The 27,392-nt window shown below is 48.8% G+C and overlaps 1 protein-coding gene across 8 annotated transcripts in view; it reads left to right on the top strand.

Moving 5' to 3' along the window:
• Window positions 1-27,392, top strand: part of AGAP1 (ArfGAP with GTPase domain, ankyrin repeat and PH domain 1) — a 513,811-nt gene that overhangs the window by 352,047 nt on the left and 134,372 nt on the right. For 4 of the 8 annotated variants that reach the window (XM_025889128.2, XM_073876820.1, XM_073876798.1 and 1 more), the window contains exon 12: window positions 9,800-9,958. The exons of the other annotated variants lie outside the window; for them this stretch is intronic. In XM_025889128.2, coding sequence (XP_025744913.1) covers window positions 9,800-9,958 — 159 coding nt within the window. The remainder of the gene's footprint in view (window positions 1-9,799; window positions 9,959-27,392) is intronic. 8 annotated transcript variants of the gene reach the window in all.

Here is a 27,392-nt window from a genome sequence, read left to right as displayed (position 1 = left end):
CTGTGTTTCTGTGTTTCTCCCACTGAGGTTTAGGCGGATTTCTGTTCTGTTGTTTCCATCCTGAAACTGTGAGCTCTTTGAGGTGGAGACCATTACTTCCCTTTCTTTGTTACCCTCTCCTAGTTTTGTGACCTCACAATTATTTTATCATTAAGTCAGTGCTACTGAGCATCGCCCCCCCCAAGTGAAATTGTAAGGGATGACCGCTGAGGGTAAGCACTGTTTGCTTCCCTCCGACGCAGCACTCCGTGGGCAGGACCGTTGGGGGAAGAGTTCAGGGATAAATCAGAAGCCTGCTTTCCAGTTTAAGGAAACCTTCAACTATTTGAATCCTAAGTGTGTTCTTTTCTGTAAAGACTGACAAAAGCATCTTGATCTTGATGATTTCCGTTTAAAACACTAAGGACACTGAGCTATCTGTCACTGTGGGGACAGACATCCAGGTTAAGTAAATAAAAGTTGCCTTAGAAACTTTGTTCCCCCTTTCAGAAACGTACTTGGTGAAGAGTAGTGTTTCAGCTGTTCACGCGATGCTTTCAGGACCAGCAAATGGTCGGCATGGGGAGAGAGAGGGGCCCTGAGAGGACCTCGGCCTTCAGGAGAACGGCTGAGTGCCGTCCCGGGCCTCGGGAAAGAGCCATTCTGTGACAGAGCAAAGCCCACGATTGGCCTCCTTGCTGCGTTCCCACTCCCACACTGGCCGAGGAGAATTTTCAGAGTAGGCATGGCGTTCACCATGTCCAAACCTTGTGGCCCGGTGTTTGGTAGTCACCACTTGTATAGAGAACATTTGTCTTTCTGGAATATTCTGGGGAGTGGTAAAAGGCAAGGCCATCCTGACCACAGTCAGGCAGCCCACCTCCACACCACGGCCGCAGTTTCTCTGTAAGAGCTGACCTCGTAGGACCCGAAGGGCGAGAAAGAAGTGAGCGCTTCTGGGCGTAGGCCCACGTGACCACCGTGGTCTCCTCCCTGAAGGGGATGATGAAGGTACTGCTCTCAAAATGGATTTTGGGCAAAACACCTATTTTGTGTATCATATAAAGGAGAAAGAACCTTTTAAAGCTGGAACTGTCATCTAAAGCAAAGGGAGAAACTCAGCATTCGTTGGGTGTAGTTGTTGCGAGTATAGGACCAAATTATGAAACTAAAGGATAAGATTTGGATGCCTCGGGCTTTATGTTTTACAGAACATTACTATGTGAACACTGTAATCATATTTTGTTGCTTAAAAGAAAGTCCTTTTTTTTTTTTAAAGATTTTATTTATTTGTCATAGAGAAGGGGAGAGAGAGCAGGGGGAGCAGCAGGGAGAGGGAGAAGCAGACTCCCCGCCGAGCAGGGAGCCCAACATGGGACTCGATCCCAGGACCCTGGGATCATGACCTGAGCCAAAGGCAGACGCTTAACCGACTGAGCCACCCAGGCGCCCCTTAAAAGAAAATCCTTAGTTTTATTTTCCTTTTGTGTAATGTTGCCATGCCTCGTTACCACTGCATTCCGTATAAGTTGGTTCACGTAGCCCGTCCAAGTAACAGGCGGTGGGCAGGTGAGCCCGATGTACGCACTGTGTGCATAAGCACATCAGCGTCCATAGGAGCAGGTGTCCTGACTCAGGTAAAAGTGGGCAAGATGCAAAGAGCGGGCATGGTTTTCACAGTGATGAGTATTGCACTGGATAACTGGGAAAACACAGATTTTGGAATAAATATTTGGACTGATTTCTAAATATAATTGCTTAAGTGAGAGCCTACCTTCGGATGTGCTTAATATTTTCATCTTGAATTGTCCTGAACACCAGATTATATCCATCTCCAGGATGCAGCAGCAGCCTGGCAGTGGGTGTGAGCAGGCCCACGGCTTCTCCGGCTCCCCTTTCTTTCTTTGCCATCTGGTTGCACCATGTCCCAAGACCATGTTTTCATTTCTTTCTTTCCCTTTATTAAAATGTGCCTCTCACAGCTTGGGCGGAACTGGTCGTAATACTTTGGAATTTTGCAAGACCTGGAGTGGCAGTCCTGTCATCACATTGTCCTGCTAAGCACTGTCCAGGTCCATACAGTAGGTGCTCAGGGTACCTTCAAGAATGTGCATGTAGGCTCATGCATCGTGAGGACTCCTACAATAGCTAAGTGCAGATGTGAGCAGGTGACACACGAGGAGACCCCAGCACGAGAAAAACGTAAGGGTGACATTCAGACCCTTTAGATTTTAAAGACAGACAAAATTAACATTATCGCCATTTTAAGCTTTTATTAAAAAATAAACTAGAGAGAAAAGGTAAACTCAGCATTGGTGAAATTAATAACAGCTAATATCCACAGAGGCATTGCAGTTTACAAAGTGCTTGTAAATGATGTTTATACCAATCAGCCATGTGGGGCATATTATTGTCATCATCATTAGTGTTCCATTTTACAAATCACGAACTGAATTGTTTTCAAGATGCCCGGTTCCATCTTCTTTTGGCCGATGGCCTCAGAAAATCAGCAACATACGTCGCAAATCAGAAAGACTATAATGCTGTTTGACTGAGTAATGACTCTCCTGGGATTTTATCCTAAGGAAGAGTCTAAATAGAAGATGTCCTTTGCAGTATTGTTTACCCTAATGAGAAATTGGAAATGAAACTATCCAGAAGTAGGAAAATAGCAGTATGAATTGTCTGCATTGAATCAGCAAGATGTCACATATCTAAAATTATTATAAAGATTATGGAACATGTGAAGAGGGTTAGGAAGTCATAAGAAAGAAGTGTAATATAAAATTACTTCATTTCTGTGGCCATCACTAAGAAGAATTGATGCTCATGTTCAATAATGAGTTGATCTGTTACATGAGATTTTGAAAGTCTAATTGATGTCATTCGTGCAAGGTGAGTTTTAAAGACGTTTGTACAACAAGAACGATTCATTGTTTTTTTACTTGGACATCATAATCAGAGCAGGGAGAAATCCGAACAAAATGAGCTATTTCTGCATTTTAGGAAGTAAGTGGGAACTGATTGCGGGACTGTAGTTCTGAGTGCGGCCACGCTGTTGTATGTAGTGGTGGTCACATCCGCTGGTACCGCCGGGTCCGGACTCTGTACGTTTTCTCCTGTCTGGATAGCACGGGTGGAAGTACATCCCAGCAAAGAGATGCACTGCGATGCCTATCTCCGTAGTAGATGTGTTCAACGCACTGTAACAGAACAAGTGTCATTTTGTAACAATGCAGAATCCTGGATGCCTTACGTCTTTAAGATACTGACTTGTCCTTGGAAAAAATCCTCTTAGCCTCAAGTCCTGATTGCCAAAAAGGAGGGCAGATTTCCAGTGCAAATAGTGCCACGAACGGCCCTGCTCATAGGCACTTAAATCATCCGTAGCTCACTTTTTATGGTAGTGTTGTGAATTATATTCTTTTTGGGTTTATAATTAGAAGACGAACAGATGGCGAAGGCCTATTTTGAAGTGGTGTGGCCATTAGGAGTAGCCTTGGCCGCCCTGCTCTGATTTCAGCAAACTGGCTTTCCTGCGCGCGCTCAGCGGGGTCCGTGCTCCTGGAGGTTTGCAAGGCGGCCTCGCACCCCGGACTTCTCTGACATCGGAAGCCAGGTAGGACTGAGAACCGACCCCCAAAAGCGATCCCTGTGTGTTTCTCAGGGAGAGGCCTCCAAGGGGGAGAGGGAGCTCCTATCAATCCTGTGCTGTAATTACGATTTGTTTTTAGAAAGGTGTAAAATGCCACAGTGGAAACCAACTTCTGCCTTGTACTGGGGCACTCGTAGACCCTCTCTGGCTTGCGCCCCCCTCGCACAAGGCCCTGGAAACTTAGGGGCCCGTCACCTATTGCCAGGCGCTGATCCTCTTCTGCAAGCTACTTCAATAATTCAAATGCCAAATATTCCTTTTCTACTTTAGGCCTTTGAGAAGGCCAAGCTATGTTTGTAAAGATGAACCAACGCAGAAAGTGCAGTGAGCAAAATTTTGTATATTAAAAGAAATGATTGTTGATGAATCTTTATTTGAATGCTATGAAAAGCCTTATTTCAGAGTATATTTTTAAAAATCAGAGCAAGCTATTTTTTATGTAATAAGCCTATAGCTTAAAAGAGGAATTCTATCTTTGATGTCATTTGGTGGATGAAAACATTCGCGTTCAATAGAAAACCAGCATCTTTTTCATGCTCGTTTGAGATCAGTTCAGGCAACATACTGATATTCATTCAGATATAAATGCCAGAGTCGCTTTGAAATGCAAATTGTTTTAAGAAAAATAGCATATGGTGGAGGTAAGTACCTTTTCAAATCAACTCTTACACTTTAGGGATATAAGTAAAGCTAAAATTATTCTTTGGGAAGAATCTGGCGCTTTTGACACATGGAAGCTTGCGCTAATCAGGGCGGCCAGTAAGCACACACATATCCATATCAAGGAGATGGCTCTGAGAGGCCCTGGATTAGCATGGTAATGGAGCCGCCCCCTGCTAATCGAGGCCAGGGGCCCAGCTGATCCAGAGATGCGGTATTTGAGGAAACCCTCCTTCTGAGTTCAGAACAGGCCAGGTAGTCGACTGTTTTTCCTGATAATATTTGGGGAAAAGATACTGAGACAAATAACAAACAGGTCTTTTCATGACCCCTTGCGTTGGAAGCAGTACTTCCTACTGTGAAGGGCTGGGCCCCTCTTTGAGACGTAGGTCTGGTGCCCCCCTCACGCTTGCTGACGTGACTTCTGTATCCACAGACTATTCAGATGACCCCTTTTTAGCTTTTTGGGCAGGTGAGATAAGTTGTATCAACAGAACACGCACAAAGAAAGTGCAAAATCCTGATAGCCAAGTGTGCCGGCGGCCGCCCTCAGATCAGGAAGCAGCAGGTGGCCACCAGCCGCCTCCTGTCTGCACTGTCTGTACACACACACACGCCTGAGGGTGGTTGCCATCTGATAGCTCATTCCCAGGACCTGTGGGTGGTGAACGGTTGGGGTCATGGCCATTGGTGCTCGGGTTGGTCTTCTCCGCACATCCTGTCTGTGAAGTTCATCCTGCCATGGCTGCGTCAGCATCTATCCGTCCTTGTCGGTGTATGGCGTTCCACCGTATGGACATGCCATGGGGCGCCCGTGGTGGGGAGACACCCGCCATTTCTGGTTCAGGGCTCTCCCGAGGAATGCCGCGGTGAGCGTTCTCGTGCATGCTTTCTGGCACCACTGTTGGGCACGTCTGTGCGACTTCGACTGGACTGATGGGAAAGGAGAACGGGAATCTGGAGGGAGAGGCTCGTATCAGACTATTCAGTGAACGCTTCACATCAGGTGAGTCAGTCAGAAGAGAGTTTGGGCTGTCCTGGGATAGCGTGAGACTTTCCATACTGTTCTGGAGAGAGGGGCCTCCATTTCCGAAATCTAAAATCAGTCTGCAGTGTTCCATGAAGTGTCTCCTGAACCTTCCAGGGGCTGTTCTTCCTGCCCTCAGACCTCCTTACGGCTCTTGTGTTCTGGCCACATGTGGGCTTGTCCGATACCTTCTGCTGGACGAGATGGGAGCTCTCCTGAGGGCACAGACTGTTTCCTTCGCTGTGCCCAGTGCACAGTGTGCTGCGGGTTCAGTTTCGGGCGACAGGGAGGGGCAGGAGGTCTGTGTTCGAGGAGGTGGTGGGCCCGTGGAGGGCCCACTCCCACTTTGCTAGCAAGCTGACGAGCCAGCCTGCCAGGTCCTAGATGATGAGAGCCTGGTGTCAGGACAAATGGCAGGTCATTACTCGCAGCTGCCCCAGTGCCCAGAGTATCAGCCTCGTCATGCACCCGTTCCCCCAAGGCCAGGAGACACCAGCACACACACTGGGTTGCATTACAGAAGAGGAACCCCGAGTTTAGGAAACCCCAGTCTTTCCTAATGGGCTGTACACAAGCCTGCCCGACCTGTGCCAAGGAAGGCAGTGTTGTTATCCCAGACAGTACATGGAATGGATCTGCCCTCCTCTGGAGGAAGACATTTCTCTCTCATCCATGTCTATTCACCATACGGACAGTCCGGAAAAGGCCATCCAGAACAAAAGGATGCCAGTGCACATGCTACACAACATGAAGAAGCACAAGATCCATGCGGCAGTCTCCCGGCAGTGGTGGCGTGGGCATTCTGGTAGGGCACGGGGAATGGAAGGCGGGGCTGAGGAGGAGGAAGGGCAGGAAAGAATAGAAGGTACCCCTCCTCCCATCCTCCGGGAGGTCACGGCCCTGGTGCTCGGCCCTGGGGGGAACAGGTGTCCCACTGGCTTCCTTTTAAGGCCTCTTGTCTGGACCCTGGCTTAGAGCTTAGTGAGTTAGACTAAGTGTTGGACCTTCCTCCTCGTCCCCGAGAGTGAGGACATTCCAATCCAGTTTTTAGAAGCTCTTCTCTCCAGGGAGAGACAGGCATGCCTACAAAGAAAGTGGTTTCCAGCCGCGTGCCGAGTTCTTTCTTCCCCAGTCAGGTAGACCTCCGTGCCATATCTTGGTTCTCAGCCACACGAATGAAATTCTGCAGCAAGACGGACATGCGTTCAGGGTGGGCACCTGCTGGAGCCGTTCAGCCCGACTGCCAGGAGCAGAGGCCCCTCTGCCTGGGCTCAGCCACGTTGAGAATAGTGTTCAGGCCCCCTGTGTTATCCCCGTGGCCTTGGCCTTCCAGTGCTTGGCTGCCAGGAAATCAGATCAGTCGTGGCTCCTTTTACAGACGAGAACCCCAGATCCTCAGCCTTAATTAATAACTTGTTAACATGAAATACAGTACCATTCATTGGAAGATGTAGGCCTAGAGAACGTTGAGAGAAAATAAAGTGAGTTTAAGCTCAGCACCTCCCTTAACCTGCTTTAGAGGTATTTTCAGAAGTGGTGAGAACAACTCGCAGCATGGTCACACGTAGGGCAGACAGGGCTGGATGCGTCCGCGTATAGTCTAGAAGCAGGGGCCGGTGTTGCTTGACCATTCGTGACTTTATTCAGAAATAGAAAATTATGCATTAGCTTTTGTTGGATGGTGTGTGTGTCTTTGTAAAAACAAGCATCAGAAATTGACATAAAATGCTGTAATTAGATCTGTATAGTTATTTAAGATATTCATGAAACACTTGGGCGTAGTTGGTTTCTTTGACTAATGGATTCACTCTGAGCAAGTCGAAATGCCTCAGAGTGTGACCACTGGCCCAGGACTGCTCCCCTGTGGAGCAAGATGCTCCGCGGGCCACAGCAAGCCACTGAGACTGCTTTTATGGGGCCGGGGCCGCATCTGTGGACCACTGGTTTGCCTCAAAGTTAAAACCTGTGTCTTCATGTGTTTACATTTAAAGGCAAGTGCCTGTCTGTGTGGATCCCCAAGCTATGTATTTAGGGCAAAAACAGGATTTTTTGTCCTTCATAATTTTTTTGTTCTGTCGCAGTTAATCTTTTATTGTTTGGCATTTGGAAAAATTTGACATTAAAATAAAGTGAGTATATATGAAAGAGAGATTTGCTCTCTTGAGAGAAAATCAGAAACATTTTACTTCTGAAGCGAGATTCTTCTTAAGCATATTTTTGAAAGATTTTGTGACTCGCAGTTAGCAAAGATGAGGACCGGGCAGGCGTGCAGGTGAGTGAAGTGGGCCGGGCAGGCAGGTGTGGGCTCTGGCTGACCCACTGTCCATTTGGAGAGTCACAGACACAAGCCTACTGCTGCCAGATACTCTTATTTTTCAAATAATGCCAGAAACCACAGACTTTTAGAAGACCTCTCCCAGATTCTACCTTAGAAAAGAAGTCATTATCTACTCAGGAAAAATGCTTCTGTGAGCTCAACCCAGACTCCAAGCCTCGAGTCTTTTGTGACTGTGTGTCCATATACCCACATTCACGTGGCCAGAGCTCAGTCATGTAGTGTATCTTGAGTCCACTGTGGGGGGTTGGGTGTGGTTGCGAGGAGAACGTCATGCCCTGACGTTCGGCTTTCTGAAGAATTCTTCATACCTGTTTTGGGTCTTGCACTGATTCGGCAGTCACACACCAGGGCACACAGTCTTGCCAGAAGGTTCTTTACTCCACAGGTCCCGGTGGGGTTCCTTGGGGATCCCCTCAGGAGCCCAACCCCAGAGCTCCTCCCCCAGCAGCTTTATACATTGAACTCGCTGTGCTTAAATTTTCCTTTGACAAACAGCTAGAATTTTGAGAACCAGTGGACCAGCAGCAGACACATGACCAGCTCCATCACGTGGATTTACTTCAGTGTATACGTTTGAAGGAACCTACTCTCCTCCTTCCACAGTGGCTGTTCGGCCTGGAGATGAAGAGTTTGTCAACCTAAGACGAGCTCTTTGTCCGATACCTCAGTTAGAACATTTCACGTGTTCCTCTCCCAAGTTCGTAGTGATTTCTGGGTATCTGAGCTTTAGCAGGTGAACTCAGAATTTCGTGTGCACCCACATTACCTGAGGAGCTTCTGAAAAAGCAGGTGCTAGGGTAGGGCCTGGGAGTCTGCATTCCTAACGAGCTCCTGGGCCATGCTGCTGTTGGTCTGAGAACCACACTCAGGAGGATCTGTGTCCTTCCACACTTCAGCTCCTGAGATGTATGTCACTTTTGGCTTTTTTCTGGAATTGGGTAGAGCTTCCTGGTAATAGTTTCCCCTTATGACATTCAAAGTGTGCCCGGTTCAGATAACGGCATAAAATCGGTATCATTTTTTAAGCTAGAAATATATTTTCTGAAGCAAAATCTCTCATCTCTGTGGACCACTTGTTTGTTTCATGGCTCACGTACGCGTTTCAGTAGATGATCTTGGGACTGCCCCGTGCTTGTGGGATCACGGTCAGGTCGGTTGTTGGTAGCAGAGCCCCGGTTCCTACCTCTGCCGGGCTCACTGGGACCCCTGGAGTGCTGTGGGAAAAGTGTATTCTCTCAAGCCCCAGGCCTTCAGAGTCAAAATACAAATATTTTGAAGCCTCTATTTTTAAAAAGCTCCATGGGCGATTCTGGTAATTGGCCAGACTTAGGAACTACGAATCCAGTCTATGCACTTAAAATCTTGTGCTATGAACACCTTCTATTAAAACAATTTGAACTTAATTGGCTCTAAACTAAAATAATTAGAGGAAAGTTTAAAACAAAACAAACCTGATCTCTCTGAAGATCTGCATCCAACAAACAAATTAACTCACAGAAGGTGGATGGGCCACGCTTTAGAGAAAGGCACTGAATCATGATTTTGAGTCTAAAATTGGTATGACCAGGAAATCATTAATTCTGATGTTGAGCAGCTGATCCGTATCATCCGGTACACGATGGGACCGTTCCATCACGGCCCTGTGTCCTGTGCAGTGGCGAAGGCCATCCTTTCTCTGCTGGGCCACTTCAAGGGTCGCGTGCCCTCCAATGTCTCGTCTAGAAGCTTTGGTTTGTGTTGATCGTAGAGCTTCACCACGACGGTTGGCTGCATTTGTGGTCATTTTCCCTTCTGTGGATACGTTAACAGCGGTGGCTCCTGTAGAGTCCATCTTGCTGGGACTGAGGCATTTCCCAAAAGTGGGTCTTCCGTCTTCACCTCTGCCCCACCTAGAGACGGTGTCACGTCGGTGTCTGTTTAGGGTTGTGTCGCCTGGCTCCCTAGAATCTGTTCCACCCTCGTTTTCCTCTTGCATATTGTTTTGTCAGGGTGCTTCCGTCTTCCGCGTAGCAGGGCACCGGCTAGCAGCTCTCGGTGCTGAGGGCCACCGTGCACGAGCACGTGTGCGTCCAGTCTAACTCGTGCTGGCTTCTGGGGTCCGCAGTCCGAGGTGGTGTTCACCTGACTTGTTTATTCCTAGGGAATGTCACTAGTGCGTCTGGGTCTCAGATGGCCAGCGGCATCAGCCTGGGCTCCTTCGGCAGCCGGCCGGACGGCATGCAGCAGCGCTCCTACTCTGTCTCCAGTGCCGACCAGTGGAGTGAGGCTCCGGTCATTGCAAACTCGGCCATCAGCAGTGGTAAGAGAGGGCACAGCCCCCCAGACCCGTGGCCCCCTCGTGGTCCTTGGTGTGAGCCAGGGCCTGGGTGCAGCACCCTGACCGACCGCGCTCACTCTGTGTGCCGGGCCCGTGGCGCGGCCGCGTGAGCAGGGCGTGTGTCACCTTTCACCTGCGGAGCGTTTGGTCCTTGGCAGAGGCTCCACTCGCATCCTCCCACGTGGTCCTGCCAGTCAGGGAGGGGCAGGTTGCCTGCCAGATATGGGAAGCGAGGCTGCACACCCACGGTCCCGTGACAGGGAGGCAAGAAACAATGCAGAGCCCTTGTCCCGGTCACGCTTCCCTGGGGGCCGCGCCCACACTTCCACCAGCGGTGCACATGTTACCTTGTCTCGGAGTGTGTGTCTTTGCTTTTTCCATCCAAGGAAAACACAGAATTCATTCTCCTTATCAGTTTTCCAAAATTCCCAATGCACCTTCTACATTTGGAGAGTTCTCCTGTCACCCCTTTTTGGTGAGCGTGGGCAGTCTTTGGGAGCCATGTGCGGACGTTGGAAGCCTCCTGGGTGTTTGTGTGGAGTCGTGAATGACGTGCTGTCGAGGCGGCGCGCTGTGCCTGTGGCATTCTGTCTGGGGCCTGTTCACCGGTATTTAATGGAATTCCCACTGTTGTATGTCATCTATCAGACAGGGTTTTAAAGTAATTTCAGCATAATTTGTTCTAATTAAAAGATTGAGCATCAGGTCTTCCCTGTAGACCCACCAGCTGCTGCAGCAGGACGTTTGCTGTGGGTAAACATAATCCTTATTTCTGGTTGCTTCCATCCCTCTGGCAGACCCTGCCAAGTGAGAGCTTTCATAAGGACGGCTCCAGACTGGGGGCGGAGGAGAAACAGAGTCCGTCCAGGCGGCACCCAGGGGCGCCACAGCAGTGCGGGTCTGCAGGCGTTGGTGGTACGGCGTGCGTGGACAGAGCACGGCCCCCGTGCGCGGCATGCGCCTACCTCCGGGGCCCCTTCCCCACCCAGAGGAGGATGCTTGGGCAGCCAGTGTCCCCTTCCAACTCTTCTGGGCTTTACGCCCATTGTCTGAGGTCCTGCGGATGCCCTGAGAACCCCAGCAAAGCGGGTTCTGGCTCCCTGACACGAAGCACCCAGAGTGTGGTCCCTTGGAAGGTGACGTCTGAGCGTTCACAGCTGTCGCCTGGCCTGGAAGGGCCTGTGCTCAGTCAGCACTCGCATCCCCAGCCCGGCGGCCTGAGGCATGGGTGTGCTTGCTTCCCTCGAGTGGTTTGGGTGTGAGCACAGGACCTGCTCCGGGGCAGCCTCTGTAGCTGTTGTTGTTTTAGGAGGAACGAGGAGTTCACGTAATTACCACATCATCGAGGTGCTTCTTCATCAGCATCACTAGCCAGCCGGGCTTGTCCTGTGGCCACCTTTCTGCGGAGGTGTTTCCAGAGTCCGCTGTGCACGCTGCCTTGGCCCCCCCTTGTCAAGCAGGAACCTTCTAGAGCTTTCCTCCTCCTAGTGCATCATGGAGCCACCAGCCTAAGGAGGCCGACAGGGTTGGAGTTCTGCTCCTTTTGTGCTGTGGGAGTTTTATTTGGGGAGAAGGGGGGGATAAGAGCAAGTTCCTGAGAGAGAACATCACCCCCAATCTTTGCCTCCCCTCTACTCAGAATATTTTACGGGAGTACATGGGTGGCTCAGTCGGTTGAGCATCTGACTCCTGATCTCAGCTCACGTCTTGATCTCAGGCTCATGAGTGCAAGCCCCGCGTTGCGCTCCACGCTGGGGGTGGAGCCTACTTTAAAAAAAATAGAATATTTTATAGAAAAGGCATGGGAAGTGGTATATTCATCTGAATCTGTTCTGCGCAAACCTTCCTTCTGCACACTTACCTCTCTGATAAAGACTCGCTAGGCAACCATCCCTCCACCCCACATGACAGCTCTGTGTCCAGCTAGGCATGTGTGCGATGGGGACTCCACAGCACCAAAACTTGGGACTCCATTACTTCCAGACCCGTGGTTTGGTTGGAAGTGGCATTCCACAGAAGATGTTCGCATTGGTCTCTACATACACATTTATAAAGTTCCAGTAAGAGACTGCGCTTGCCTACATACGAATGCTGTTTTTATATTTACCCAGTGATTTTTCATCTGTTCACACCCTCAAGCGTCCATTCTTCATTCATATAGCATGCTCGGTAGAAACTAGTTAGGCTCCCTGACGCCACAGAGCCTGAGCCCCAAACACGGGAGGTGAGGAGCTCCATTCTGGCCCCATGTCGGCCCCATGCTGTGATACAAGGACCGAGAACTTGTGGGGAAGCCCGAGCTGAGATGGTGCAGGTAGTTGAGGGACAGACAGTCCATCAAGGAAAACTTCTCAGAGAATCAAATTTGAGCAATGCTTACAGACCCTGATGGATTTTTTTTTTTTTTTTTTTTTTTTTGGTGCCAAACCACAAGAGGAAGTTATTATAAGCATTGAGGCAATTTGAACAAGGGCTCGGGGAGGAAGGAAGGGGGAAACGCAACAGTCAGGGAGTGGAGGTGACATGAAGGGGCCGACGGAAGCGTGTGTGGCAGAACGGGTGCACGCCGGACGAGCGTGCAGAATGGCAACATGAATTAGCATCTTAATTTTAAGGCTTAGAGCTGGCCTTGCTTAAGTAGCAAAGATCTGGAAAGACAGCAGAGCGCTGCACAGGAGGAGGATTCCTACAGTTTTCCATGATCCTTCTTTGTTCCTCTATTTTCTGAGGGTTGATGGTACGTCACAACCAAGGTGCGGTTGAAAAGGGAAACAACAGCGGTAGTAATAATGGGAGCTAATATTTATGGAGGGCTTCATGTGGATGATCTCATTTGATCTTCAGGGAGTAGATACTGATGTTAGCTTGACGGGGTGGGGAGACGTGGGTACGTATCGCTTGTCCAAAGTCACCCTCCGGGAGGGGCCAGAATACAAACCTGAGAACACATCAGTGCTTCTCGAGATGTGCTTCCCAGACCAGCAGTAGCCGCCACCGCCGCCGCTGCTGGGAGCTGGTTACAGGTGCACATTCCTAGTCTCATCCCAGACCCACTGACCCTGAAACTCAGGGCTGGGCCCCAGCAACCTGTGTGAACAAGCCCTGCATGCGTCGATGTTGCATGCTGATGTTTGAGAAGCACGGCTCTGGCATCTGGCAGCCCCTGGGAGTTGGCTAGAAATGCAGTCACCCGGGCTGTGCCAAGACTTGCTCGGTGGGAGCCGCGTGTTACCGGGACCCCCCGGGGACTCTGGTCCACCTGGGCGTTGAGAAGCTTTGTCTCCACCTACAATGAGGGTAACATCCTGGCTTCCTGCTGCCCAGCACCATCCCTGCCTTCCGTGATCCATCAAGTTGCCAGACTAGAGTAATTTTTAATGAACATCAGGGCATCGGATCTGACAGGCGACTTCAAGAAAACACGTTTATGAATGGATTTCTGGACCTCAACTTGGGCATCAACATTCCCTGCTGTGCTGGAAAATAATCACAAAAGAAACAAACATGATTAAGAGCTTTCTGTCATGCTTTTTTTCTTTTCAAGTTGCAGTTGATACAAATCCCACCCTCTTTTTTTTTTAATCATTTTATCCCCACCCCCCACCCCCCTGCAAGTGTCTGGTTTGGATGTCAGAATCATAAAAGCTTACACTGTGCTAGCAGCAGGGACAGGGAGAAGCTAAGCCGCTTTTGAATCCAGATGCCCCTGAATTGGTGAATTTGCCTTCCCATTGTCATATACTTTTATTAGAAAACATAATAATAACAACATCGGGACTCAATTTTTTCTCTGCCCCTTCGTCCACACTAAATTAAGACCTTGGCTCCAGAGAACTTTTGAAAGGCTTCCCCTCTCTACGCACAGGTACTCTGGGGGGTTTAATCTCTTTAAAGCAGCTGTGGGCAACTTCTAATTAGATAGATTGCTTTGTAGTGTGAAAAACTACAAAACAGGAGGTTCTGGTTAAATTAAGAAGGGGAGGAGAAGAATCCATTCTGTGAAATGGAATGCCCCACTGCTTTATGACTATTACTGTTGTAAGGTTTTACATTAAGTACCTGAGGTTTAAAATTAAATGTCTAATATAATTTGGCGTTGCTAACATGAGACCCGCATCTGCCCTTAGAGGAAATCCAGACAGCTCAGTTCGGGGTTTCAAATTGCTGTCTGCTGGCTCTCGAGCAGCACGGAGGGTTGGATCCCTCTTCGGCTAAGCACCACATGCTGCTCGGCATAATTTTTTAAATGCAGAAACATATTCATCTTCGGCTTCTGCATTGGAAGAGGCTGTTCCCGTAGTACATGAAAAATTAATTTTTTTACATTTTTCCTCACTCCCCTAAGTGTTTGACAGAAGTAATTTTTGCAGCAAGAGGGAATAAAAACTGGTGGCTGTAAATTCCTGTCCTGCAACCTCTTGTGTAGATTCTTTATGGACCCAGAATTGATCTACATGTCAGACCCTGTTGTGGTTTAAACTGTTTATCACCATAATGGCAGCAGTGAGCCTGTGAACACCAACTTATAATCCCGGGTGAAAGAAATTGTTGTTTGCAGTCAATTAAGGGGCAGCTTAGCTTTATTGACAGATTCAGAACAATTATCTCTGCAACAACTATTGGCTGAGAGTTTTCGTGAGTCTTATTGGGAGCCTGTAATTTTTTTTTTTTTTTGATTAATCATTTTCTCTATAGGTAATTTTCTCTAGAAGCGTTAGCCAAGAGTTTGCATTACTGTGGGTATAGCAGGGGACCCCAGGGGGCCGTTTGTAGATACTTGGTTGTTCTGTCTTGCTCCAAGGCAAAATGTGTTTTTAGATGCAGCGCACCTGTGCCAAGGGCAAGAGCCGATGCCGTGGACCCTGTGTGTCTGTCCAGGCACGTTCCTGAGCATCTCAGTGAGGCAGGCAGGCCTGCCACCCCGTCTCCCGCCCGTGCCAGCCTCAACTGGCTGGTTGTTGCCACGGCAGCCCCGCTCCCCCCACGCCCCACCCCCGCCTCAGCTGTCAGGTTGTCCTGATGGCCCCACTCCAGCAGTTCATCCTTGCTGCCCTGGCTGGCCATCACCGTGAATACTGCATTGCTTCAAATGACTAAAGCACTTCTCTTCGACCCTCCCTCAGCCTGCCTCCACCCCTGGCCAGCGGATAGCCTTGTGGCTGCCAAGTGCGCACACCGCGCTCAGCTTTCTCCATGAAGGTGCGTGTGCGTGGGCATCTCCAACAGTTTCATCCTGCGTCTTCCCGCTGGAATCTACCAGAATCTGTTATTGAACCATTGATCCTGAATCTGAAGCCTTGGAGCTTTTTAAACTTCTAAATAGTTTTTCTCACTCTGAACATTTTTTTTGCATGGCTGTGTTGATGATAAAGGCTAGACACACACGTTTCAGCCCTGCTGGTTGTGCGCCCCACACTTCCTCTGTTTTTCCTGTCCCAGGTGCGGGAAGGGGCCGGCCCAGGGATGGTCAGAGAGGGTGCTGGGACTGGTTGCAGGGATGCTTACAGTCTGAGCTCTTTTTTTCTCTCCTTGGATAGTATGCTGACAATTTTGGCGTGTCGCCGGCAGGTGGTGGTAGTGTGACACAGACCATGAGGCTTAATTTGTAGGAGGGTTTTTGTGAGGGAGGAAAAGAGGGTCAAGGTGGAGACTGCCTTTGTTGTCGCGGCCTCTCTGTGTCGGGAGCTTGACGTCTAATGTTCATTTTCTGAGAATCACTGTCGCTGTTTGATAACTGAGGTTCAAAAAGGCTGAGAAACCCAAGACTCTTAATAATTAGCCAAAATTCAAACCCAGGTCTTTCTGACGCCAAAGCTTATACTTTCTCCCTCTGCCATTTTTTTAAAGGGGACATGAGTGCTTAATATTAAAACATTCTATCGTAAAACTTGTTTATTTTTATAAAGCTTGCTTTTAAAGGAAACAATGTTTTCCCTTCTCTGGTTTCTCCTGAACTTTTCCCTTTATCATCAGTTCCTCCCCGATCCTAGCTGGCATTCAAAAACCATTCCCTGGGGTTTGTCATCAACCTTCAGCTTAGCGCAGTGTTAAAGGGCCCGTGGGCTCTCATCTCTCAAAGCTGGACACCCTGTCTCAGCGGCTAAGGTCTGCTCCCCTCACTGGACCGGTCGGCCTAATTAAAGGGATGACCCGGGTTCCCTCTGTGCTCAGAGCCTGCTTTCCTTTCTCTGCATGTGGCCAAGGAGAAAGCAGAAGCTTCCTAGGGTAACTGGCCACAGGGGGGAAAAGGTGTATTTTTTTTCCCCTCTGAATCAAAACGTTGTTACTTTGTACTTTATCTCCTTAGTTCCTTCCTGCAAGCTATTTCTAGCAGCAGGTGCTGACCAGAGAAAACACTGCCCCCAATATCAGAACAGGGAGCCGTGGGTTTCATGCTTGAAGGCCAGCAGCTCTCATTTTGCCCAGCAGAAGTCTAGAAATCACTGTAAAGGGAAGGCAGAGAGGGATACTGTTGCCAGTTGCTGTAGAGTCTCTTAGTCCTCTCCGGCCCTAAGTATCTTCTTCTGGATCGCTGGTTCTCAACCAGGGGTAGTTTTGTCCCCTCTCCCCATGCCCCAGGGACATTTGGCCATGTCTGGAGACATTTGGGGTTGTCACAGCTAAGGGGCAGAGGGGTGTGCTGCTGATTTCTATGAACAGAGGGGCTACTAAATTCAGCCACACAGGACAGCCTCCCGCCCCAAAAAGTGAACCCACCCAAAATGTCAATAGTGCCAAGGTTGACAAACTCTGATCTAGGCAGTGACAACTTCAGTTCTCTGGTCCCTTCTAACAGCCACTGGCGCTGCACTCCCTCTTTATTTAATAATAATCCTTCCCTGAGAGAAGGAAGCCTGCCCTTTTTCTTCCTGGAGGGAATTCCTGCCGCCAACCCCAGGCAGTGTCTCCTCCCTGCGAGACTTTGAACTTCAGCTCAGACCTGCCCCCCCCGCCCACCCCCCCTCAGAAGCTGGAGGCTAGTCACTTCCACTCTGTCTTGCTGCCCTCACCAGCTCTGATGTTCCCTGGCATCCGGCAAACACTCGCCGCTTGCCAGGCACAAGGGCCCCACAAGACGGGGACCTAGAATGATCCCCACCCAGCTGGCCAGGGCTGGACTGCGTCTCAGGCGCTGAGAGCACCGTGCGAGGGAGGGAGGGCCCCAGCAAGCCCGGGATGGCCTTGTTGGCAGGTGTCATGTTGGTACCCTCCAGATTGAGAGACCACAGAGCAAAACAGAGCTGATCACCCGAATTCAGGGGTGCAGCGGGGTATCCAGCCTTGGTGGGGCTGACCCAGATGGTACCTGTCAATGTAGCTGTGTCCTGAGAGAACGGGAGGCCTCGGACCACCTCCTGTGCTCACCTCTCCCCAAACTGCACTGGGCCTGCTGGGTGCTGTTGTGGGGCCACCTTTCCAGAAAGCCACATTGGGAGGTGTCCAGAGCAGTGGATGGGGTGTAGAGAGGAGTCTGAAACCCCTATCAGATAGAGACGGGCTGAGGAACTGGGAGGGCAGGAACCTCACAAACCTGTCTGCACATCTTAGGCTTGAGGATGCTTTTTAGAAATCCCAGTTCATGGGGCCGAGGGCTGGTGATGTGCTTCCTCTGGCCAGGGGTGAACCTGAGCACCAGAATGGGGTTTCTAACGTGCATTCGAGGTTGAGATCCACTTTGCAACAGGGGTGTGAACAGGTGTGCATGAACCACGGCTGCGATGAGAAATGGGAGCCTTACTCTGTGGAGGAGCCTGTTGAACTAGGGGCAGTGACTCCATGTTGCGGGAAGGATCGTTGTGACAGTTTTGACACAAAGTAGCATCAAGTAACATGACACAGCATAATACTTCAAAATGATTGTTTCCAACTTTTTCTTCCCGCATCTCTTACTTGCTTACTCACCTGATGACCCTGTTTTCCCTTTACCAGGGAAATAGGGGAAGGTGCTTGCTCACTGCCCATGCCCAGACCCACCCCAGCTGCACCTGTGGCTGCTGAGACTCCTCTGCTTCCTGCTTGCGCGAGGGACGAGGTGCCCCTGCCCTTGGCCGGTGTCCTCCCTTGCACCTCTGGACCCATCAGCTCTCCACGCCCAGAGGACTCTGCTCCTGTGTTCCCCCTGTCTCCTTCCTATGCTCCTAGGCCATCCCCAGTTGTCAGATCCTGCCTGGGAGCGTGCACACCTGCCCTGACATCTCTCCTGGCCCCAGCCATGGCCCTCGGCGGCTCCCACCTTGGTCCGCTCTCCTCCTGTGCGCACCTGCCCAGGACAGCTGTCTCTACTCCCCATCCCCAGTTACTCCCAGCCACGTCCTCTCTGACCCATCCTAGTCATCCTCCATCCCAGCCCTTCGGGAACACTGCTCTCGGCCCGCGGCCAGACGCCCCTCCCCCCCCCCGCCAAGCCCGGAGCGCTCCCTGGTCCCCTTCATAATCTTGCTGGAAACTCTTCTCTTGGCTTCTGCCATGACACGTTCTCTGCGTTTTCCTGCTGTTTTCTTGGCTATGTTTCAGAATCATCATCTTCTACTTCAGACCTCAGATCCTTGATGTTGCCCCGGACACAGTCTTCTCTCCTCACTGCAGGTCCCCGTGCCCCCAGAGTGGGCCTAGCCATCTCTCTAGACACGGAGGATGCCCAGGTTCACATGCCCCGCTGGGCCATGCTCTCCTCCACTGAACACGTGTAACCAGCCACCTGCTCAGAGGGCTGGTGACCATCTCACCCTTAGCAGTTCCAAAGGGGACTCCATATTCCAGTCTGCCCCCCACCATCTCGTCCTCCCGGGGGCTCAGGCCACACACACAGTTTCTCGTACCCTCACTTCGCTGAATCTGCTCATACGGCTAGTTCTCTGCGCCCTCTTCCTGAATGCACACCAGGCTGCCCACTGACCTGCCCCTCCTCTGCCCACGGCTCCCACTGGGGCTCAGCCTTGTCCACCCTGTTTCGTCTCCCGCTGTGTGTCTTTGCTTCCCTGAGGTTGGCCAGACTCATCTTCTAAAGAAAACAAACATGAATCAGATTGCCACGCCCCCCATATGACACTGCGGTGGCCTCCTCCCTGCACACGGGCTGTGTTCCTGATGTTTTATTTCTGGCTGACAAGGCCCCAGCTGGTCTGGCCCCTGATGTGTCTTTATCCCATGTCCCCCCTGCCCCTCCCGTCTCCCTGTCCTTGGCTCCAGCCCGCTGCTCTACTCTGAGCTGGGTGAGCCCTGCATGTCCACGTCCCCCCAACGGCTCCTGTTTCCCCTTCAAGCCCTGCCCAGACTTCCTTCTGCCCTTGGCTTTCTTGGGACCCAGCTCACAGCGTGCACTTGCTTGTTTGTCTCCCTGCCCCTGCCACTTTCTAGCCAGTCACCATGTGGGATTGTGTGAAGTCATCCCGTCTTGTTTTCTTGTTTGACTTCTCTTGCAAGAAAGTTAACTCCACAAGGAGAGTCTTCAGAGTCTTCCTGTCTCCATCCTCGGGTGTCAGGGGCCACGCCCTGCACGCTGTCCCAGTGTTTGCTCCCCAGACTGCTGGTCTCGCTCATGATCCTTGAATGAGCACACATGGCCGGGCACCAGAACACCCCCAGAGTAGAACGGGCCCCACGTGACAGGGTGGCATGGTGGGCTTGCAGGGGCGCCAAGGCCTCTGCCCATCCCCTGTGATAAGATTAGTTGAGTTTTTAAGATTTCTCTTCTTAAACAAAATGCTTGGCATGGTGCTCCAGAAACTGTTGGCTAACAGAGCTGAGGACAGAGTGTGTTGCCAAGATATATCCAGGCACCAGCAGGGAACATTCACCTAGGACAGAGTGTGTTGCCAAGATATATCCAGGCACCAGCAGGGAACATTCACGGTGGACTGTCAGAAGCACGTTGTGCGTGTTTTTACAATGGCCAGTTAGAGTTTACAACTGAGTTTCCTACCTTCAGTTATCTCAGCCCATTTGGGAATCGCAAGCGAAGTCAGTGCTGAATTAAGGAGGGATAATCTAGATTAGGGGTACTTCACAGCAATTATTTCATTTTCTATTTAACTTCATATAGTTCACAAATATTTATTGACCATTTACTTTGTACAGGCCCTGGTGGGAGAGCAGGGATCCACACACAATTCCTGGTCTGTGGAGGGGAAGGGAAGAGAGGCAGGTAATCATTGAGTGAACACATTGAAATATGCTTCGTCAAGTGGTGAGAAGTAGATTGAGGGTAAGGGGCGGCTAAGACATGCATGCTTGGGTTCTGAAATCAGGTCTGGCGTTAAATGTGTAAATTACTAAGTATTTTTCCAACGGAAACAATGAAAGCAAATTATGCATCCATTCATTCACTCATCCAGCAAATACACAATAAGCACTTTACCATATGGGGCGGCAGTGCCCCCACGTGTATTTGGAAGTGACCCCAAGGAAGACAGATACATTCATTAGACCTTAAATGCTGGTAAGAACCAGGAGGCTAGAGGGTGTGTGTGCATTGGTGCAGAAGCAAGAGCGTGTCAACGTCTGAAGAGGTACAAGGTGTCAGGGAGCTCTGTGGGATGACAAAGGGCAAGAGCGGGGGGTGAGGCATCGAGGTTGGAAGGAGAGTTCAAGTTCAATCATGAAGGATAAGAGCAAGGATCCTAAAAGGTTTGGGATTGACCCTGGGAAGTTGGGCGCCCCTGTGGTTTTCAGGAGGAGAGTGACGTGACTTTACGAGCTGCCTCTCAAGCCAGCAGGGGTCCTCCCCTCACTCACTCACTCATGGAGAAGTAGGGCAGAGGTGTGCTAGGAGAGGGGACACCCAAGTCCAGGCAGGTCACAATTCTCCAGGAAGTCTGGAAGTCTTCTCTGGAAGTGACACTGAGACATGCGTTTCTCATCCCCTGGGTATTTTTAGTAACATTTCACATTGGCCTCAACACAAGAAAGTGTTGTTAAAATTTTAAAGCTTCCTAAAATATAGAAGTCTAAAATTTTGTGAAATTATTTAGTGTTTTATTATTTTTGTTTATTAGTCCCTGTAGTTTTAGTTGTGAACTTTTAATTCTAGGGTATTCTTAAAAAAAAAAAAAAAAAGCAGCATTTACTACCCCAGCATCCAATCATATATAAAAAATAGAGCAGTATAAAAAGATTTGTCAAAAAGATATGCTGTTACTCCAACTAGAGAGAAAACTTTCAGTGATCTTTTTTTTTTGCCACATTAAAACATCTGATTTTCTAACATTGTATATTTTTAAGCAGTCTAGGACTATTTCTCATGGTTTTATATCACCCTTGAGCCAGGAAAATATTCATTTTGTATTTCTGTGTTTTGCTCAGGTTCTCAGCCCATGAATCAAGTAGCTTAAAAAACTTCAGTGATACTGTCTTCCTGGTGACTTTGTTCATTATCAGAACAAAACTTGGTCAAATCTTTTTCAGTGTCTTCCATGCTCCCTACTATAGGATTTATAAGTACATGCAAAAACGGAAAGACCTAAAGGGCTTAAAACATTTTAGGTGCCAAGAAGAAAGAAAGGAGTGGAAGTAAGAGTGGGGAAGGAGTGGTTATAAAATATAAGTAATTGTGAGTTGGTTAGAAGGAGACGGATCAGGTAGATAGAGTGGATGGATGGATGGATGGGTGGGTGGACGGACGGACGGACGGACGGACGGACTGGTGGGCAGATGGGTGGGTGGATGGGTGAGATAGGTAGGTAGGTAGGTAGGTAGGTAGAAAGAAAAAAGATAAATAGAGTAGTTGGGTGGAAGGATGAGATGAGTAGGTAGTAAGTAGGGTGATAGATGGTAGGTAGGTAGGTAGATGATAGATACAGTCGACCGCTGTGTAGTGGCTGATCAGTGCCATCCTCAAACCCTCTGTATTTCCTCCTTTAGCTTTTGTATATTGCTTTGGTTTTGCATTCTTAAACTTCGTGAATATATCTTTTGTTACATCTTTGCTTTATTATCTGACAGAAAAGATTATTAACAGAAAGTGATATTAATATTAATTATACAATGATACTAAAAATTTTATATCATGAGGAAACAGATGGTTATTTTAAATGACTTAAAATTTTATTCTTTTATATGAAGAAACATTTTAAACAAATGTAGTTATAAATGCTATTTTAATTGCTACATTATTTCTGCAGTGGGGTTTTTAAAATCTTACTACAGTTGCGGGGCGGGGGGAAGGTTTCTATGTATATTGCAGAGTTTCTTAAAATGTATACTTATTTACAGGAAAATCATTGTAATTGCATTTGAGATCCAGTGTGGGGGCAGGCATTGTCAATGAACGTGGTATGCGGTTCCCCCACCCCGGCTTGCCATCTGGCGGGGTTCGGGAGTTCTCTCTCACCGACTAGCTGGTCTGCAGCCTGTGGTTGAGCCAGTTTTCAGATAGGCACTGCTTTTCTCACAGTGTTCGTAAATAAGTAGTCCCCCAGCTGGACTCGAATCATAACTGAGATAAGCATTACTACTTTAGAAACGTTTTCTGTGTGTAGTATAATGAGAAACAGAATTACCTAATGTATTTCAAAACATCAAACTCATTTTTCCAAGATCAGAAACTCAGTTTTCAGCCAGCTGCTGACTCTCATTTCATATCCAGCTTTGGATTAGTGCGAAAAGTCAAATAAGCATCTCTGCTCCCCAAAACACAGGACCTCAGAAATCTTGTGACTGCTTTCCTTTGACATCAAAATGTCCGGGAAAGCCTGTGTCCAGAAACACTACTGCAGCATCCACGCGAGATGCCTTTATGGTGGGGATACAGAGGGAAATTGAAGTCTGGGGGCACGTCAGCCCATATCAATCAGAAGGCGGTGGCAGCGCCCGCCAGACATGCGGGTCAGGCCCCCAGATGAGATTTGTACTTCAGTGGCATCCATCCAGAGCACGTATTCTAGAAAAATTATCATCATATGATATCATCTAAAGCAGTCAAGGTGTGGGTTATTACCTGAGCCAGCACCTGGTTTTTATACATGACTTTCTGGGGGCACTGGCAAACTGTAAACCACAGTGTTAGCAAGCAGGTCACATTAATACCAGTTCCTGGATAAGTAATTGTTTCAAAAAAGAAATTATTTCATACAATATTCCTTTTCTTCCTTAAAATTGTGTTACTGATAGTCTGTTTCTCATTTAAAAGATTCTTTGATTTCTAGACACGTGGATAATACATGCACTAGTATAAAAGCGCTCCCAGTAAAGGGATGTGCTGTCTGTCCTGTGGCTAGAACGTGGTACCACAGTGGTGTCGGTTATGCACCTGTCACCCCATTCTGGTAAGCCTGCGGCCCTCCCTCTGGCACGTGGCTAACTACCATGTCCCTTTGTTAATTTTTGCAATAATAACTTTGCATTTTTCCCTAATTATAAAACATCGTAGTTTAGAAAAAATGAAAATGCTCTGGAGAAGCTTTTTGCTTTAAAAACAAACTCCCTACACTAAGTTTTCAGTTTGGGGGGTATACACCCTTCCAGTTGTATCTGTATTCTTATTTATTTCCAAAGTTGGATTATATCATAACTGACTTTAACTATAAATATGTTAACTTTTCACTCTATCTAAAAACAGTTCGGAAATTGGAAACAGCCTCTATGACCAGCGGTAGGGGACTGGTTAAATAAATCATGGTAAGGGGCGCCTGGGTGGCTCAGTCATTAAGCGTCTGCCTTCAGCTCAGGTCAATGTCCCATGGTCCTGGGATCGAGCCCTGCATCGGGGAGCCTGCTTCTCCCTCTTCACTCCCCTGCTTGTGTGCCCTCTCTCGGTGTCTCTCTCTCTCTCTCTGTCAAATAAATAAATAAAATCTTTAAAAATCAATCAATCAATCAATCAATCAATATGGTAAACCCCTGCAGGGAGATACTGTGCAGCTATGAAAATGTCTCTCTCTCTGGACAGACATTCCTAGGTTTCCTTGTCCTATGGAGGGGCTTGAGCCTTGCTGTCCTATAGCCCACGCCAGCCATGCCCCTAACACTCCAGCGCCTTTTCACCTGCTGGGCTGAGAAACCTCCCCCCTTGTGCATGTGGCCTCCCCGCCCTCGTGCCCCAGCAGAGACCACCCTATCCATGAGGCCCTGGTGACCCCCACCTAAAAGTGCCCCCACCCCTCTTCCCTGACTGACTTCCTCTGTACCCCTAATTACCTTTGTGATTTCCTCCTTTACTGTTTAATTTGTCATCTTCCACCCCCAGAATGTGAGGGGGAAGACTCCGCCAAGTTTCCCAGGCCTAGAACAGGGTCTGCTGCCTTGGTCAGTATCCACCCAGTTCAGTCAGGTTTTATGTAATGGGATGAACAGCTGAAGGTTATTATCTGCCACCTCGTTGCCCTGGACTGGGGGCTTTTTTTATATTGCTCATTAAATTTACTGTACAGTTCTGTGCGGGGGTACTGTTATCCTCATTTTTAAATGAGAAAACAGAGTCTTAGAGAGTTTGAATACTTTGCCCAGGGTCACATAGCTGGCAAGGGTCCTGTGTGAGGCAGGTGTGACCCACAGGTGGAGCTGTGGGCGGGGCCGGGGCTGTGGGCGGGGCCACCTGCTTGCCTGTGTGTAAAAACCTCCTGAACGGAAACAGTAGACTTCTCCAAGATCAGAAGTGTTTTTCCCTGTTCTCTTTTCATCTTTCAGCAATAAATACATACTATTTATGGAAAAATGTGTTAAAGTTAGTTCAAATAGGAATTCTATAGTTAGAAAACACAAAGAGGTAAACATCTGTGAATTTCCACTTGTCAGTAGATATATTCAGTTCGAAACCTTAATTTATCCCAAAACCAAGAGCAGTGAGTCTTTCTTTGTGGTAATAGAAAGCGGTCCTTGCCTGGCTATGGCAGGGAGAAGAGCTGGGGGTGGGCGTTTGGGGCCCTGGGGGGCAGCCGTGGGAGAGCCGGGACACCTGCGTCCCCACCCCCATTCTGCCACTTGCCACATAGTGAGGAAAATTAGAGATACGGAAAGACCTAACCGAAGACAGAGCAACTGGGTCAAACCGTGGGGACGCTGTGCAGAGCCTGCCCCATCTCCTGGAGGGCAGACATCATTCCACCAGTAAGCGGAATTGTTTGCAAACATCAAGTGGCTACAGTAGGGTACGTCTCAGCTTAGAGTTTAATTGAGCAGATTACAGGGTTTCATAGTCCGTGAGTGCCCTCGTCTGCCCGGACAGGGAGCAAGGCTCTGAATCCTCTTGCTGGCCCCATCCTCTCTCGGCCATGAAGCATGCCTTGAACCAAGTAGGCCTTTTTCTGAGAAGTACCAGATGTGAAGTCAGATGTAAACAGACCCCTACTTCTGTGTGTAATCTCGTTTTTAATTTCTTCCTGCAAATGTGTATTGAGGTTGGATTCGTAAGAATCGTGACTGTAACACTTCACAAGAGGGTGGTGCTTTCCCAGAGGAACTAGAAAATACTGTGAGAGTCCTAATTATGCCTCATCTCAGCCTATTGTGCACGCTGTCTCCATGTCATCATTTTGTTCTCTTTCTTCACAACTGAGCACATCCACTTAAATCCCCCACGTAGCCAAGGCTATCTAGATCTGTTACTTTGAGCATGCCTAGTGAATTCCATTTTTGTGCCCATTTTGCATGAAGCTTGTACGTGCACGCTCTCTTCACTAATACCAGCATCTCCTTTTTTCTTTTTCCCGCTCAGCCTCATAAAATAAGAGCAAAATCTCTGCAGCCAACCTAGCTGCACGCACAGCATGTGTGCAGAGCCGACCTGCCCCAGCCAGGCTGCCCGGCCCGGCCCATGGGGTGTCCTCATCGCTCGGACAGCCGCACCTCCGAAGGTCAGGGTCTCAGGTTGAGCCAAATGACAAGGTGTGCTCGAAAGAGGAGACAGCTTCCCCTGGGAAGAAGTGCCCCAGGGTCTAGAATGAGAAAACGAACTTGAATTTCACAGAAGAAAATACATAGATCCATTTCTTCCTTTTCTGTGGCCAGAGCCAGGGAGTCAGAGAAGACACTGGAAGTAGCAATGGGGGCCACTCCTGAGAGCCCTGGGCTGCCAGGAGTGGAGAGGGAGGTGTTTACTGGCAAAAGCCAGTTGGGGCCAGAGTTTGAGACCGTGGAAGTGGGGTTAATGCCGGGGTCCGCATACACGTGGAGTAAGAGACCCTTTCCGTCTCATGCCCAGATGACCTGGAAGGCCTCACTTCCTGGGGGCTGCTCAGAGTGTCCCGCAGCCTGTGAGCCATAGAATCCCAAGGACTGGAGACACCTGGTCCCGGCCACTAGCTGGATGGTGGGCCATCCCAGGGTGTGTGGGCAGGGATGACTGGCCAGAGTGTATTCAGGAGAAAACTGTGGATTCGTCAGGAACCTTCTGCAGAAGTGGGGGGAGAAGAGGAAAAGAAATCTATTTCTGAGGAAAGGGGCGGGCAGAGGCGCGGAGGCAGGGAGGAGGCCCACATCCTGGTTGGGGAGGCTGGTGGGCAGTTGCTTCTTTTAACCTCACCCCAGGGGATAAAAGACAGCAGTAGGGAAGAATGGGAATGAGCGATTCTTTGATGAATAGCAAGCGGCAGATTCCACTTCTCGCTCTGGGCTGCTGCACCCTCCACTGACCCTGCCGTCAGCCACAGGGGGCTGGGCTTCTGCTTAAGGAAAAAAAGAAAAATGCCAGTTATTATGTTTGGGAACACAATCTTATCTTTCATTTTATTTTACAGCAATTTCCCCAAAGATCAACCATAGTGTCTGATTGAACCATATTGACAAAATTTTCTAGCCACGTTAAAGAAAATGCATTAAACTGAAAGCAGATCCCACTCAGACTCTCCAAATAGTGATGCATTTTATTTTATTTTTGCCAGGACAAAGCCCAAGTTCTAAGACAGTGCTGGAAGTGATAAGGTAAAACTGTTGTAGTAGCAGTGAAGTCTGTTCTTCTCTTTAAAAGAATGTTCTAGAATTAATGCTGAATTATTAACTGCTTTTTGTCAGAAGCGAGTTGAATCTGAGTTTTTACACACCATCATTAATTTTAGAGATGACAGCGATTTGTCATTTTTGTGGAGAAGACAAACTAAGAGCCACTCGACCAATTCTATTGAAAAAGTCTGTACTTTCAACTGCATTTCAGAAATGAAATGATCTCTGGGCCGCAGTTCTGAACAAAGATATTACTTGTGGTATCTTTATCCATGGGGTTATTGGTGGAGACAGTTATCCCGAGTATAAAATTTGATACATTTTCAGTCAGGTTAAAATTATCTGTCATGCTACAAACTTTTCCTGCACTTAGCAGTCCGGGTGGGATTCTTGATTTCAGATTGACACAAGGTTGTCATGAGACCCAGCCACACAGAACACAGAAATTGAGGGCAGGGTTTCAGAGGGGTTCTCCCATTTTCACTAAACCTCTTACGTGCCCAAATTTTAATAGTCGTAATCATTAGATTTCCTTTGAGCTTTG

This window comes from Callorhinus ursinus, unplaced genomic scaffold, assembly GCF_003265705.2.
Source record: "Callorhinus ursinus isolate GAN/ISIS: 27379988/994484 unplaced genomic scaffold, GSC_fseal_2.0 scaffold2, whole genome shotgun sequence".
Classification (NCBI taxonomy): Eukaryota; Metazoa; Chordata; class Mammalia; order Carnivora; family Otariidae; genus Callorhinus; species Callorhinus ursinus.
The sequence above is the reverse complement of the archived record's forward strand: the minus strand, read 5'-3'. Positions and strand labels throughout refer to the sequence as shown.